This window comes from Triticum dicoccoides, chromosome 3A (assembly GCF_002162155.2).
Source record: "Triticum dicoccoides isolate Atlit2015 ecotype Zavitan chromosome 3A, WEW_v2.0, whole genome shotgun sequence".
Lineage (NCBI taxonomy): Eukaryota > Viridiplantae > Streptophyta > Magnoliopsida > Poales > Poaceae > Triticum > Triticum dicoccoides.
The window spans coordinates 22,798,399-22,812,071 of NC_041384.1; the positions used below are offsets into that span (position 1 = coordinate 22,798,399).

At 50.0% G+C, this 13,673-nt stretch overlaps 2 protein-coding genes across 4 annotated transcripts; both read right to left on the reverse strand.

Annotated features, from left to right (window-relative positions):
- Positions 1 to 2,395: 2,395 nt before the first annotated feature.
- LOC119271788 (acyl transferase 15-like) lies at positions 2,396 to 3,646 on the reverse strand. Its single transcript, XM_037553472.1, has one exon. It carries the CDS (start codon positions 3,644 to 3,646, stop codon positions 2,396 to 2,398), a length of 1,251 nt encoding a protein of 416 aa, XP_037409369.1.
- Positions 3,647 to 5,855: 2,209 nt separating this feature from the next.
- On the reverse strand, positions 5,856 to 13,548 carry LOC119266789 (metal tolerance protein 7-like). 3 transcript variants are annotated; one of them, XM_037548069.1, is made up of 5 exons: positions 13,182 to 13,548; positions 7,357 to 7,475; positions 6,988 to 7,233; positions 6,595 to 6,906; positions 5,856 to 6,509 (listed from the first exon to the last, which is right to left on the reverse strand). In XM_037548069.1, the coding sequence occupies exons 1-5, from the start codon at positions 13,297 to 13,299 to the stop codon at positions 6,165 to 6,167; spliced, it is 1,140 nt and encodes a 379-aa protein (XP_037403966.1). In that variant the 5' UTR covers positions 13,300 to 13,548; the 3' UTR covers positions 5,856 to 6,164. The 3 variants fall into 3 exon arrangements, with proteins under 3 accessions (XP_037403966.1, XP_037403965.1, XP_037403964.1); XM_037548068.1 differs by lacking the exon at positions 13,182 to 13,548 and adding an exon at positions 11,024 to 11,282; XM_037548067.1 differs by lacking the exon at positions 13,182 to 13,548 and adding an exon at positions 10,115 to 10,512.
- Between the last annotated feature and the right edge of the window lie 125 nt (positions 13,549 to 13,673).

Sequence of the window (13,673 nt, forward strand, 5' to 3'; positions counted from 1 at the left end):
GGACCCCCCTGTGCGGCGTGCGCTTTATTCGACGCAATATGAGTCCTATATAGGAGTTTCCACTAGCGAGCGTCAAAAGGACGCACGGCGACTATTTCTCGCCTTAAGCGAGTCAAGAGGAAACTCTCGAGAGCAACTAGTTAACGAGCGCTCCTTCGGGAGCCTCGCAACGATCAACGCCACTTGGCGCGCTCTCAGCCATTCGCCACGTGTCGCGCTCTGGACGCTTCCTCCGGATTTTGTTTTTATTTTATTTTTTCGTACGCGTTTTCGTCTTTTTAAAAGGTTTTTTTCGGGTTTTTTATGTTTTGGTTTTCCCCCGGTCTTCCTTAGCTTTTCGATCAAAAAAATTGAAAAAAAATTTACACGAAAAAACACGTTTTCTTTTTTTTTTCTTTCACGAAAGTCGCGGATTTTCCGCGAGAGGCACGGTTGTGCTTTAGAGAGAGTCACGACCGTGCCTTTCGGAAAAGGAAAAACGTGTTTTCTCTTTTTTTTTCTTTCATGAGAGTCACAGTTTTGCTTCCGCAGAGGCACGATTGTGCTTTCGCGAGAGTCACGGCCGTGCCTCTCGGAAAAGGAAAAACAAAACGCGTTTTTTGTTTTTTTTCTTTCGCGAGAGTCACGGATTTGCTTCCACGAGAGACATGGTTGTATTTTCGCGAGGGTCACGGCCGTGCCTCTCAGAAAGGGAAAAAAATACGCGTTTTCTGTTTTTTTTTTCGCGAGAGCCATGGTTTTGCTTCCGTGAGAGGCACGGTTGTGCTTTCGCGAGAGTCACGGCCGTGCCTCTCAGAAACGGGAAAAAAAACGTGTTTTCTGTTTTTTTCCTTCCACGAGAGTCACGGTTTTGCTTCCACGAAAGGCACAGGCGTGATTTTCACCCGGTTTTTTTCGTCCTGTTTTTTCATGAAAAAAAGTTCATCAAAACTTATCAATATGGGATCTAGTTTTGAAGATTTCGACACGAGGAATTCAATAGTGAAAACGGTTCGAGATTTGAACGCATGGTTTAAAAAATAAAACGTTTTGAATAAATGGATCTACAAAAAAAGGAAAACTTTCAGGTTGCGACAAGTGGCATGCTGCATGTGCGCCGCTTGTCGCGACCTAGGAAAGTGGAGTGTTCTTTGCAACGAGTACTCCTTAATTAGTGATTTCGAAAACTCTCGATTGGAGTTTTTGCTGGTCGTGGTCATTATGGGCCGGACCATGATTTGTCTGAGTTACAAGACCTTCCTCGACATATATAACTGCGGTCCGATCCATTTTTTTCAGTTGCATATCCACATTTTAAAAAATATTCAAGATTTTTTCGTTTTCATCTTCTCTATAAAAAGTCACGAACATTTTCAATTATGAACTTTTCTGAAAATCTTGATTTTTCAAATTTGTGTTTTATTTTATTTTATAAGAAAACACTTTCTTTTTCAAAACTCGTGGGCATTTTATATTCACAAATATTTTTACATCCGCTAACTTCCGCCTTACATTTTTTCGACATAAGATGGCCAAAATATGGTCTACAACGACACAACAAAATTAATACCGACGTCAAGGATACACGCAGCCTCACGTAACCACGCACCAACTATATTTCTTGCGAAATATATCTTCTTGACCTAGCCAGTCGCCACCTTCAAGAAGCTAGGGTATTCTGCCTCCCACTGGTGCCGACGTCGGTCCCTCCCGTCTCGTATGGCCTTAGGGCCATGGAGGCGGAGTGGATCTCGCTCTTTGCCGATGGGAGGGCTCTGTTTTTAGATCTTTTTTCAAACTTAGTTAGGGTTTGTGTCCTGCTCAGGAAGGCGAGACTGTGACGACTCCCTGAAGATGAAATAAAGGTCTCCCCTCCTAGCCTCCATTCCGGTGATGCGTCTAGTATCATCAGTGGGCATGTGGCGGTATGTCTCCGGCGGATCTGTATATGATGGATTTGCTCGGATCTGTTCGTCGTTCGTGTGTCTTCAGATTGGATCATTTTGATCTACACTCTTAATCCGCGGCGGTTGCTGGTGCGTTGGCTCTATGGGGCCTTAGCATGACGACTTCCCGACTGTCTACTACAGCAAGGTTTGCCCGGCTCCGGCGAGGGAGGGGCGATGACAGCGGCGCGTCTTCGGCTCGTTTTAGTGCTTGTAGTCATCGCTAGGTCGTCTACGGATCTGGATGTAATTTTTATTATTTCTAGTGTCTTGTTGTATTACCATGATTGAAAATGAATAGATTGAATGTTTTTCAGAAAAAAGATATACACGGCAAAATCATTAATTAAAAAACATGAATCTGCCCGCTGCAGCGATGAAACTCAATCATCTGCCGTTGGCAAGATCTGAATCACAAAAACAACGAGTCGATGAGAAGGAATGACACTCGAACAGGCTGCCTGCATGGTTCAGTGGAGCGTCGCCAGCTCGGCATGGAATCCGTCGGCGTGCTCCTCCCTGACGCAGAACGCCAGCACATTCACGCCCTCGCCGTCCTTCCTCGAACACGGCAGGCACGGGATGCAGCATGGCGCCCACGTCACCTCCATGTCGGCCATCACCCTCGCCGGCCTCCCGCCGCCGAAGTCCACCCCGTCCAGCCCGATGCCGCCCCAGCTCGACACGAACAGCGGCGCGTGCCCGCGGAGCGCGCCGACGACCTCCTCGCCGAACAGCACGGGCTCGTAATCTCCAAGGATGCACGGTATCCGCTCCTTGCCGCGCCTGATCAGCCTCGCCGTCTCGGCGGTGCCGCCGTCCGCCACCGCGCCACACGTCGACACGGCCATCTGCAGCGCGATGCAGTTGCCGTAGTAGCCGTCCTTGGCGCCGATGTGCCTCCGCACGTTGGCCGTGAAGACCAGCAGCGCGGGGGAGGCCGGGTCGGCGTTCATCGCGCGGGTCCGGCACCGCCATACCGCGGCCGCCACGACGTCGAACGTCGAGCACGGCTGGTGGTCCGCGCCGCCGTGCTCTGCCTTGACGCGGTTGATGAAGCTCCAAGGGATGGTCACGTCCGTGCGGGCGTACTCGGCGTGCGTGAAGTCCAGGTACGGCCCCACGGCGCCCAACAGGTGCGGGATCTCCGGGAGCGCCGCGTCGTGCCTCACCGGAACGACCGACGGCGTGGGCAGCCCGCGCGCGAGCTCGCCGACGGCCCCTAGGAACTGGGCCATCCCGAAGGCGTCGGCGACGGCATGGTTCCACGTCGCCCCGACGACGTATCCGCCGCAGGCGAACTCCGTGACCTGCATCATCAGCAGCGGGCAATCTGACATGCGGACGCGATCGCTACACCGGACGACAAAAGCGTCCAGAGGGGCCACCGGCGGCGAGTCAAGGAACCTGACGTCCTCCAGAGTGCAGCTCGCCGTCGCGGCGACGTACTCGACGCCATCACCGGTGCATGCGAGCTGGACGTCCGGGCCGCTGGCGTCGAGGCGACCGGCGAGGGGGTAGTAGTGGACCAGTGCATGGGACAGCGCGCGCCGTATGATCTCAGCCGGCTCGTGGATCGGGCGGTCGAAGACGTGGAGCGACGTGACTGGCAGGTAGAGGCAGCCCTTGTCAGTGGAAGTGAGAAGCAGATGGCCGGCCGGCGTGGGCTCCGACGGGCCGACCAGCACCGGCAGCGAGCACTGGGTCACAGCGAACTTCATCCTGCTCGATCGTGGACTAGTGTAGGTTTGTCTCTTTGGCTCAACTGGTCGGTCGCTCGGTGCAGAATTGCAGATTACAGGCCGACACGTACTTAACTATGGCTAACTTTGGCTTAGTATACAAGTAGTACTTAACCAACCCGAAGTATACTAAGGGCACCGACACCAATCCAAGTGGCTTAGCCGCCATTTTTCCTATACAAAATTCGCCACAAGTCTTAGAAAAACTAGCGTGAACATGGTTCCGTTGACAACGCACAAATACCGGACCTCAATACAAGGTGTCAGAAGACTAATCCAGACGAAGGCCTATCTAATCTGGGGAAAAGCTTTCCCTCGACCCGCTCATCACGCATTGACCGCCATGTGTGGCTTGACCACCATCTCTCTCTCATCCATCTCCTCTGACAGTCCATTCTCCTCGCGACACATATGGCGAGGCCTACGGCCACAGAGCTTTGCTGCTGCAACACCGAGCCACACGTGTTGCATATGCTTCACAATGTCGTTTGTGTTGCAAAAGGCTTAGCAACGTTGTCCGTGTTGAAAAGGGCCTTCAAAACAGCGTTCATGTTGCCATGGTGGCAACCTAATCCGAGCAGCAATCATCATTGTTGCTCCGCGCTTCTGCAATATCATTCGTGTTGCAAAGGCTTCAAAATGTCCTTCGTGTTGCAAAGGGCCTTCACAACGTCATCTGTGTTACCATGATGGCAGCCTGATCCATGCAACAACCATCGTTGCTACTTTTCTTTCTGCAATGTCGTATGTGTTGTAAAGGGCCTCCGCAATAACGTTTGTGTTTCATAGGCCTTTGCAATGTTGTTGGTATTGCAAGGGCCTCACGACGTGATGCTGGCTGCTCGATCGCACCAATTCAAATGGCTCATGACCCGACTGATCTTTTACAAATATCAGCTAGCCCACACATAGCAGACGCTCTATATAATTTGCGTGAAGTCAAACAATGCATAGCTTGGCGAAAATGAAGCTATAACTAAAAGTAGCACTTTCTAGACAATAATAGAGGAGATCACAGAACATCGTCTTTTAATTTGAGTTTAGGAGGTTAGATTTTGAAGCTCATAATTTAGTGAAGCATGCATTCTCTCTCAGTGGTGGCCGTCATGTTTAGTTAGGTCATTCCGGAGATCTTTCTTCTGTCTGTGTGAACATTGTGATGACTTAATAAAGACTTCATGAGATAAGGTTTTTGACCTTGGCACGATCGCGTGCACGAGCGCGGGTAATGCAAGGAGAGATGACCCCTTTTGGCGGTAATGTTCAAAAACACAATGAAGCGATAAGCAAAAGTAGCATTTTCCATATTCCCTCCTGGTGTCTCGAGGGGTTTGCGTGCCATCGGTACGAGCAGCGATACGACAAGTTGTGGCCATCTTCTCTTGTGTTGGTTCAGGTGGTTTCTTTGGTAGAGCATATGAGCACAGTTGGTTCAAGTAGAGATGTCCTCTTTTGGCGGAAATGTTCAAAAACACAATGAAGCGATAAGCAAAAGTAGCACTTTCTAGACGAGTAGGCATTTCGGTGTCCAGGCTCATCCGCACCCGGTTAGAAAAAAATTCGTAACACATACAAAACAAATTCAAAAAATTCCAAATTTTTTTGTGTGGTAGAAAATTTGATGTGTGAGACCACATGTTGTGTGATGCTAGAAAGAGTTCATTTATTAGGCTATAGACTCATTATGCCTTGAAATATGTGATGTTACAGTAACTATCTAAGTTATCACAAACCCATCTCTTCTCATTAATTAGCTGCCACATAAGCAATCTTGTATTGAAATGTGTGATGTTACTAGTTAAGTTACTTCCATTGTGACTAGTCTAAAACTGTATTGACCAAAAGGAACCATCTCCATTTTCATATTCTTCATTGAGAGACTCGAGATACTTTAACTCACGTGTTCTTCGAAGAGATGTGTATAGCACTAGCAAAGGTGAATCATATATAGCTTTGTCTCTTTGTGAACATTAATGTACAATTAGAGAATTCAACTCGTGACCTCTTGAATCTTACACCCAAGCCGTCAAGTCGAGAATCAAACCTGAAACATCCCTCTTTCCAAACTGATTGACGTTTCAGTCTAGGCGTCATTGTTGAGGAGTGCATTATCTACCCGCGGGCGTTTGAGCGGCCATATTTAACATATCCGGCTGTAGATGCTCTAAGTACCACGAGACAAACAATCTTGAGAATTCAAAGAGAGATCACACGTTGTCTTTCTATTGACTCGAGAGAAGAGAAAGCATGCAAGGAGAGATACCGACGATTATGTTCGAAACCCTATGAAGCGATAACCAAAGAGTACACTTTGGGCAATACCTATACCTCGGCTTGGGAGTGATAATTTAAGACGCGACATGACCTTTAAGGTCACAGCCGTTATACAACTGCCTACCAGGAGATTCAAGTGAAAGGCATGGCAAAAAACAGGGCATGCACACACATACATTCTCAATACCATGCATATTTCAGGAGAAGAGCATGATGAGAGAGATCAGACGTCGGCCTTGTGCTCTGGGCGGTGGGTGAACTCGAAGTCGACGTGCACGAAGGCACGCTCCACCTCGGGCAGCTGCTCCAGCTTCTCCTGCAGCGCCTCCCCGATGTCGTGCGCCTGGCTGAGCGGCATGTCGCCGGGGAGCACCACGTCCACCTCCACGAAGTAGTGCGTCCCGAAGGTGTATGCCCTCACCGTGTCGATGTGCCGGATCTCCTCATGGTGGTTCCAGATGAGGTAGGTGAGCTTGGTGAGGTACTCGGCCGGCGCCGACCTCCCGATCAGCGTGCCCACGTTCTCCAGCACCGTCCGCGCCCACGTGGTGATCGTGTACAGCGCGATCTGCATGCATGCAACGCCATGGCCATTCAAATTACACTTCAAACCTCTGTGGTTTCCATTGTAGAAGTAGATCTTGGAGGCTTACCAGTATGGCTCCGACGGGGTCCATCCACCATTTGTACTTGACGGCGAGCAGCGCGCTGACGAGGCCGACGGAGTTGGTGATGACGTCGAAGAAGTGGTCCTGCGCGTAGGCCCGGACGATCTCGTTCTTGAAGGTCCGGCAGTAGAGCATGAGGAAGAACTTGACGACGGCCACGGACGACATGCTGCCCACCATCCACATCTCCTTCCAGGTGTCGAACGTGGTGTGCTCCTGCGTCACCAGCTCCCGCCCCGACTCGATCAGCACCTGGAACCCCAGGCACCCCATCACCGACGCGAACACCACGATCCCCTGCGACAATGTCAGCAACTCATCAACATTCGCAATGCAAACACATGGTCGGAGTGCATGAAGAATCGCATATGTATATACCACTGGCTGCATGCGCCTCTTGCCGATCGGGTAGCTGTACTTGTTGGGCTTCTTCATGGCGTGCGCCGTGAACCAGAGGATGAACCCTGAGAGGAGATCCAGCAGCGAGTCCAGCGTCGACGCGATCACTGCCATCGACTGGGTCTCGACGGAAGCGACGACTTTCCCGACGAACAGCACCAGGTTGATGATGTTGGACAGGTTGATCGCCAGCTTTTCGCCCTTGGCCAATTGCCGCAGCTCTTCCTATTTAAAGACAACAGTGAGGACGTGTAGCAAGTATCAGTTGAGTAGTAGGAGTAGTAGCTAGGAGCATTTGTTAGTAGAAAGCTGTTACGCATGTAACAATGGATTCTGGATTTGTAGTACCTCGGTAGGAGCACTGTTCTGATCCAAGAAACCGAGCTCATTCATGCTCTCCATCTCGCTGAAATCCTTGAGAAGACTCTCCTGCTTCTCGTAGTACTTTGCGATTTTCCTTTGTTTCCCTGAAATGGGTAACTTTATTATATATCACAAGGAACATTGAAATGGCTAAATTAACCTTGATTCAAGCTTGATCAAATGCTAAAGGTGGTTTTCAGTACCACCACCGGTGCAACTGAATTCAGTGCTACGTACTAGTTATTCTCTACGTTCAAGTGACAATAGGGACAATAAGACATGTGCAGTCTCCAACATGCTTAGGGATCCTGGGTCAAGTGATTTTCATTACAGATAATAGTGAAGGTTGGGGTAGTTTCCCGGCAAATCCTATTCTACGCGCTATGCAAATAATAGAACCCAAATCGCAGTCACATAAATGAATGAGTAGTTTCTTACAATATGATTATTATTTTTCAGAAATATGTGAACATTTTTTAAACATGAGAACATTTTTTGGCCATTATTAATTCAGAAATATATGAATGTTTCCATTTGTTATTATTTTTTGACAAAATTGTCAACTTTATTTAATAAATAATATATATGTTTTATCGAGAAAAAGAAAAGATAATGGGTTGTATAGAAACTGGCCCATATTTTTTGACAAAGAGTGAATTTTATTGACTCATAATGAAGCATCAAGGAGATATAAACACAATGAGGACACACCAGGTCTCTGCATAAACTAGGATGCATACAACCAACACCAATACACGCGAAAAAACACGTCGGCAAAGAGCAAAGTCATAAAAGACCAAAGCTATGCCTATGCGAGGAAAAAAAACCGAGGCAATCAAAACGGTGATCGGCAAAGTATCCGCATCAACTATCTCTTGACAACACAAAGACATCATGAAAGGTTCTTCCAAAGCAACTGGCCCATATAAGAGGGCTTGAAGTGATTTAGCTTAGGGGTGAAAAAGGAGCGGAAATTTTCTCGATTTTTCGAGAAACACAAAAATGGAGAGGAAATATGAAGGTAGCGGAATGGAAACAGAACTTTTTACGCGGAAACAAAAACAGAAACGGAACGGATTTTTTTCTGGTGAAAAAAGATTCTGTTTCCATAAATACGGAACTTTCCGCTATTTCATGACTCATGTAGCCCAGACTACTCAATAAAACCTACGTTGTGGCCCAACAACCAGAACGTTAATCACCTTCTACGATTCACTATACCAAACATGCCACACCAAACAATGCATGCACCTCCACGTAGTATCGCTGGTTTAGGGGATCATCGAAAAACGGTATAGTCATATAAATTGAATTAGGTTGTTGGTTTGCTTGTGTTTTTCTCAATTATTCAAGAGGACTTTTAGTTCCTACGAACATCCAATTTTGTATCTAATTTTGTTTCAGGTACTATAAGAGTTTGTATCTGTTTCGAGGGTTTCTATATTCATTTCTAGTTCTCGAAAAGAAAAATATGAGAACAAATATAGCAGCGCTCAGTTTTGTCCGTTTCCGCAATGTTTTCATCCATATAATTTGGCTTTTATTCTTCGGCGAGATGAGAGAATAGGAGTATTCGTAGTTTCCATCCCAAGACGAAATTGTCCTAGGCAGCTAGATTTCCCTTTCTAGAGACAACACTCTTCCTCTAGCTTTCCCCTTCCATCCGGTCCACCAACTCTTCGTTCTCCCTTCATTGCTTATTTCCTCATATCCAGTTAATAATGCAATGGGTTGCTTAACATTGGTCCATCATCATCTTAAAAAGGGATATGCTATTCTAGTGTCGAGTCATTTGCACTGACAATTTCTTGCTAATGGTGATGACTCTACCACTCACATAGTAGTGGAACAGAGTTAGACCCAACCGACAAATTAAACAATGTTACTCACCCAATAATGTGATGATAGATCAGGACTGTCGTGGAAACATTAGAAAACAAGCTGGTGCCATCACGGTTTCCGCACATTTTTACTTTTGGGATGTTGCATCGAACTTTCCTGCCTACATTTGCCGCTCCAGTTTCGTTTTCGTTCTTGAAATGGACAATGGGCAATGCATGGCCGGGTATGGAAAGAAGGGAACAAGATGCGCTCCAACAGCTGTAAGATCTCCTACTAATCTGGAAATGCTGCCTAAGCAATGCTCTAACGACCGGAGTTGTAAAGAAAAACACACGCACACACAAGGACCTTCTCTTGTTCTACTTCCCGATCAAAGTAATAAGAATAAAATGTGCTTCCAATATGTAAGATCTCCTACAAAGTTGTACTAAAGCTGCGACACTTACCGTGGATCGGAGGGAGCACTAATTTGTAAATAATCTTAAAATCTGCATCGCTAACTCTCTGAGATGTTCAGTCTCTTCTTCGTTGTGCTGTGATCTCGCCTGTGATAGCTGAACCCTGTAAGCAGCCGTCCAGTCAGAACGGGCATGTTTGCCTAGGGAGCTACTCCCTAACCAAGAGGCCGTTGTAGAATCTCCCGACCCGTGCGTGGGAAAAGCATCGGTAACAGTAGAAAAATGAAGGATGATATCGAGTCGATCGCGTGCAAAGGTATCGGCGATCATATCAGCGGAGGTGCTCGATACCACATGGTACATGTGGTTAGCAAACTCAAAATTCACAGCGGAGGTGCTCGATCGTAGTCAATCACACATGACGGCAAACTCACGGAGCAGAGTAGGCACGCAGCTGGCGAGCTTCCAAGAAGAACAAGGCGAGAGAGGAGCGGGAAACGCACCGGCACCGTGGGACGGGCAGGCGGCGCCGAAGAGCCTGGCGAAGAAGGGCGGCTGCTCCGGGACGCGCATGGCGTCGCTGCTGCCCATGCGCAGCCTCCACGACGCCGCCGCCGGCTCCGGCTCCCCCTCCTCGCGTCCAACCGCCGTCGCCATGCCCCCCCTCCTCTGGCGCGCTGGCAGATTCGTGGAGGCTAAATCTCTCCTGCCTCTTGTTACCACTTGTGGCACGTAACAGCGTCCCCTACTTAAGTGCCGAGCCGTGGATCTGCGCCGACTAGCTTCTTGGTCGTGTCGTGCTCGCACCTGCTGCCGGCTGGCCGTGGACGGTGACAACAAAAGCAGAAAGAGGCATCCTACATTCCTACTCCTGTCACGCGCTGGGTTAGCTAGCTAAACATGGCGACACGACCATACCACCAACACCTTTCGCGTAAGCAAAAGCAAATCCATCGAATCCATCTTCTTCCGGCACTTGTTGGAATTAAAGAGACTTTCGGCGTGCGTACGTTCTGGTGTCGATCAAGTCGGCGACACCAAGTTAACGACTAGGTATATATCAACAACCACTCTGCCTGGCTATTAACCACTCTGTTATGTACTGGTTTAACCCTGTGTGTAGCGTAGCTAGTAGCTACCGGTTACTTTTGGGCATTTTGGGGGCTAGCTGGTATATAGAATCTTGACGCCGGTGGTGAAAGTGATGGAATATCTCCCCAACTTTGCGACGGCTCCATCGATCGAGCATATATGGTGGCGCAAAGGTGCCAGCGACAGACAGTGGCACCGAAAACATGTACTCACAGGACACAAAAGGAGATGAAGCAAAGTCGCTATAGCAAGAAGAAGAAGAAGAAGAAGAAGAAGAAGAAGAAGAAGAGGGAAACGAACGAGAGAGAAGCTGCGCGCACCGTGTAGGGAAGGGCAGGCGGAGCCGATGAGCCTGGAGAAGAAAGGTGGCCGCCGCTCCGGGGCGCGCAGGGCGTCGCTGCTGCCCATGCGCAGCCTCCACGACTCCGCCGCCGTCGCCATGCCCTGCTAGCTCCGCCCGCCGTCAAGCCGGCCGTACGTCTCCGGTGCAGCTCGATCGTTGGAGGCAGACAGGTTCGTGGAGTGAAGAGATCACGGGGACTGAAACCGTTTGCTTGCTGCCTGCTTGCCCGCGTGGTCTTGTGGAGCTGCTGGCCGTACGCAACGTCCCGCACTTACTTAAGGGCCCAGCCGTGGATCCAAGCCGACCACCTCGGTCGCTTTCCAACTCCGCGTCGGGCAGTCGGGGAAGGGGTCGTGTCGAATCGTGCTCGCAGTACGTAGTAACAGTGCTACTTTCCAGCCCAACGCCGCGCAGAAACGGAAAGGAAGCCTACTCCGGCGACGCGCTAGCCAGACCTGACGGCGCGGCCACACTGGCTTTCGGGTAAGCAGAGCAAATCTATGGAATCGGTCCCGGGTTAAAGAGGCTTTCGGCAGCTCTGCAGTACGTTACGTGGTGGACGGCGACACGTACCCCGGTCAGGTCGACCATGACGATGCCAAGTTGCCGACTGCGGCGAGGGGTCTCAACCACTTGGCTCTCTTTTCCCCTCTGGCTACTGCTGGCTGCCGTGACGGCTCGGCGAGGCGATGGCGCCAAGACAGGTAGACCCGTGGTTGCCGGGTACATTATTTTGGTTCAAGATGTCTGTGGAGTGGTTTGACGTGTAACGTTCAAGATGCACTAAGGGCCAGTTTTTTTAGTGACTCATTATTTTGGTTCTTCAGAATAAGCTTATTGTCGAAGCCCAACTCAGAAGCCCACTAGTGAAATCACCAACGCCACGGGCATGAGAACTTCGCTGGAAGGCGCAGGAAACGCCAGGGTTGGAGGTGCATGGTGTCCATGTGAGCAAGCGACTCTGCATGCGCGCCACACGTGGACGCAATGACAGGTCTGACGGCGTGCTCGATATGTTGCTTTCCATCACGCAATTAAGCACGGAAAATGGATTCCACGGACCACAGCCCTTGTTCATGTCATCAGTTAGCAGAAAACTATTCTAGGGTACAACACGACAATGCGAGGAGGCTTCATCATCACGAGAACAAGGAAAATATACAGTCTAATTATTTAGACCAGGCTCGGGCATGCATGGCGTCCAGTTGTGAGCAAGTGACGGTGCATGCGCCACACGTAGACGGGATGACGGGTCGGACGGCCGCTCGATGGGTTGCTTTCCATCGGGTCACGCGTTCAGGATTTCTTCTGAATGAGCACACACAAATATACTTTTCTTTTTAGGATCTAGCACACACAAATATACTAGTAGGAGTATCCTCCTTGTGATCATCAAGCAATTAATTAAGCAGGGGAAAAGAATCCATTCCACGGGCCACAAGATATTCCCCTAGTTCATGTCATCATCATTTATAAAAACAAAATAATGTGGCTCACTCTCGTACCACACGACAATACTACCTGAATTCATCAGTTGAAGCGGCTTGACGAGAACAAGGGAATTATTCTACAATTGCTTTTGGAGGGCCGTTTCATCATTCTTTTCAGGAGAGGGGTAGAAAATGAGGCCAGGAAACTTCGTGTGCAGCTCTCAGTTGGGTCTACCTACGTGACAATGATTGACTGCCAGTTTGGAAGCGGCCGGAACCCAAGGACGAGCAGAGCGTCCGTCCGGCCGGCGGTGGCAGCGAGCGTGGACGCCACTGAGCGACCGAGCGTCGTCGCTCGGTGCGCGGTTGGTCGGACGAAACGGCGGCAGCGGCAGCATCGTCAGGCAGCACTAGCAGTTAGTACGAGATGGCACCACAAGTCTTCTCACTTTGTTCCGAAAAGAAGCGAGTGGATTAACGTGAAGAATGAGACGGGATACGGCGGCCGGCCGGCCGGCGTGCAACCAAACCAGGAGGAAATGGCAACGGAACGGCAGGCAGCAGCGCACACCAAATCAATCTGTATTTTTGTGAGCGACGGCGGAAGCAGCACGCGTGCATGAATCATGCTTGCGCGGAGGAGGAATGGTAACGCAACACAGGAGCAAACGCTGCAATGGAAGAAGGAGGAAGCATGAATCATACCGTGGCCACGCATGAAGACGCGGCTGGCGAAGGGCGGCGGCTCCTTGGCCCGCTCCGGCATCTGGAACTGGAGGTCGCTGACGTTGAGCCGCCACGGCGCCGCCTGCTCCTTCCCCATGCCTGCCTGCCTGCCAGGCGCCGGGCCAAAGCACACCGGACGAGATCGGCCGGGGTCGACGGAGGGAGATCGACCGATCTTGCTTCTTGCTAGCGGTGTGCAGCGCAATGCATGAGACAGTGCAATGCAACCGCGCACGACTCGCAGGATGGTGGTGGAGGGATTTCGATCGTGTTGGTTACTATGACTTATGAGAGCCCAGAGAGGGCACAAGGAGCCAGGGCAGGGACGGGGAGAGAGAGGCAGAGGAGGAGAAAGTGTGGAGCGGTTGCGACTTGCTTGTAAAGACTCCTCGTGATGACCCGAGTGTGACCGGCGTGAGCCTGACGGACGGACGGGCGTGTTGGTTCGGCTCTTGCACCTGTCGTCTGTGA

Coding starts and splice junctions, on each gene's coding strand:
- LOC119271788 (XM_037553472.1), bottom strand. CDS start 3,646: ATGAAGTTCGCTGTGACCCAGTGCTCGCTGCCGGTGCTGGTCGGCCCG.
- LOC119266789 (XM_037548067.1), bottom strand. CDS start 10,268: ATGGCGACGGCGGTTGGACGCGAGGAGGGGGAGCCGGAGCCGGCGGCG. Junction 7,234..7,356: donor AGAACAGTGCTCCTACCGAG/GTACTACAAATC, acceptor GTCTTTAAATAG/GAAGAGCTGCGGCAATTGGC. Junction 6,907..6,987: donor AGAGGCGCATGCAGCCAGTG/GTATATACATAT, acceptor ACATTGTCGCAG/GGGATCGTGGTGTTCGCGTC.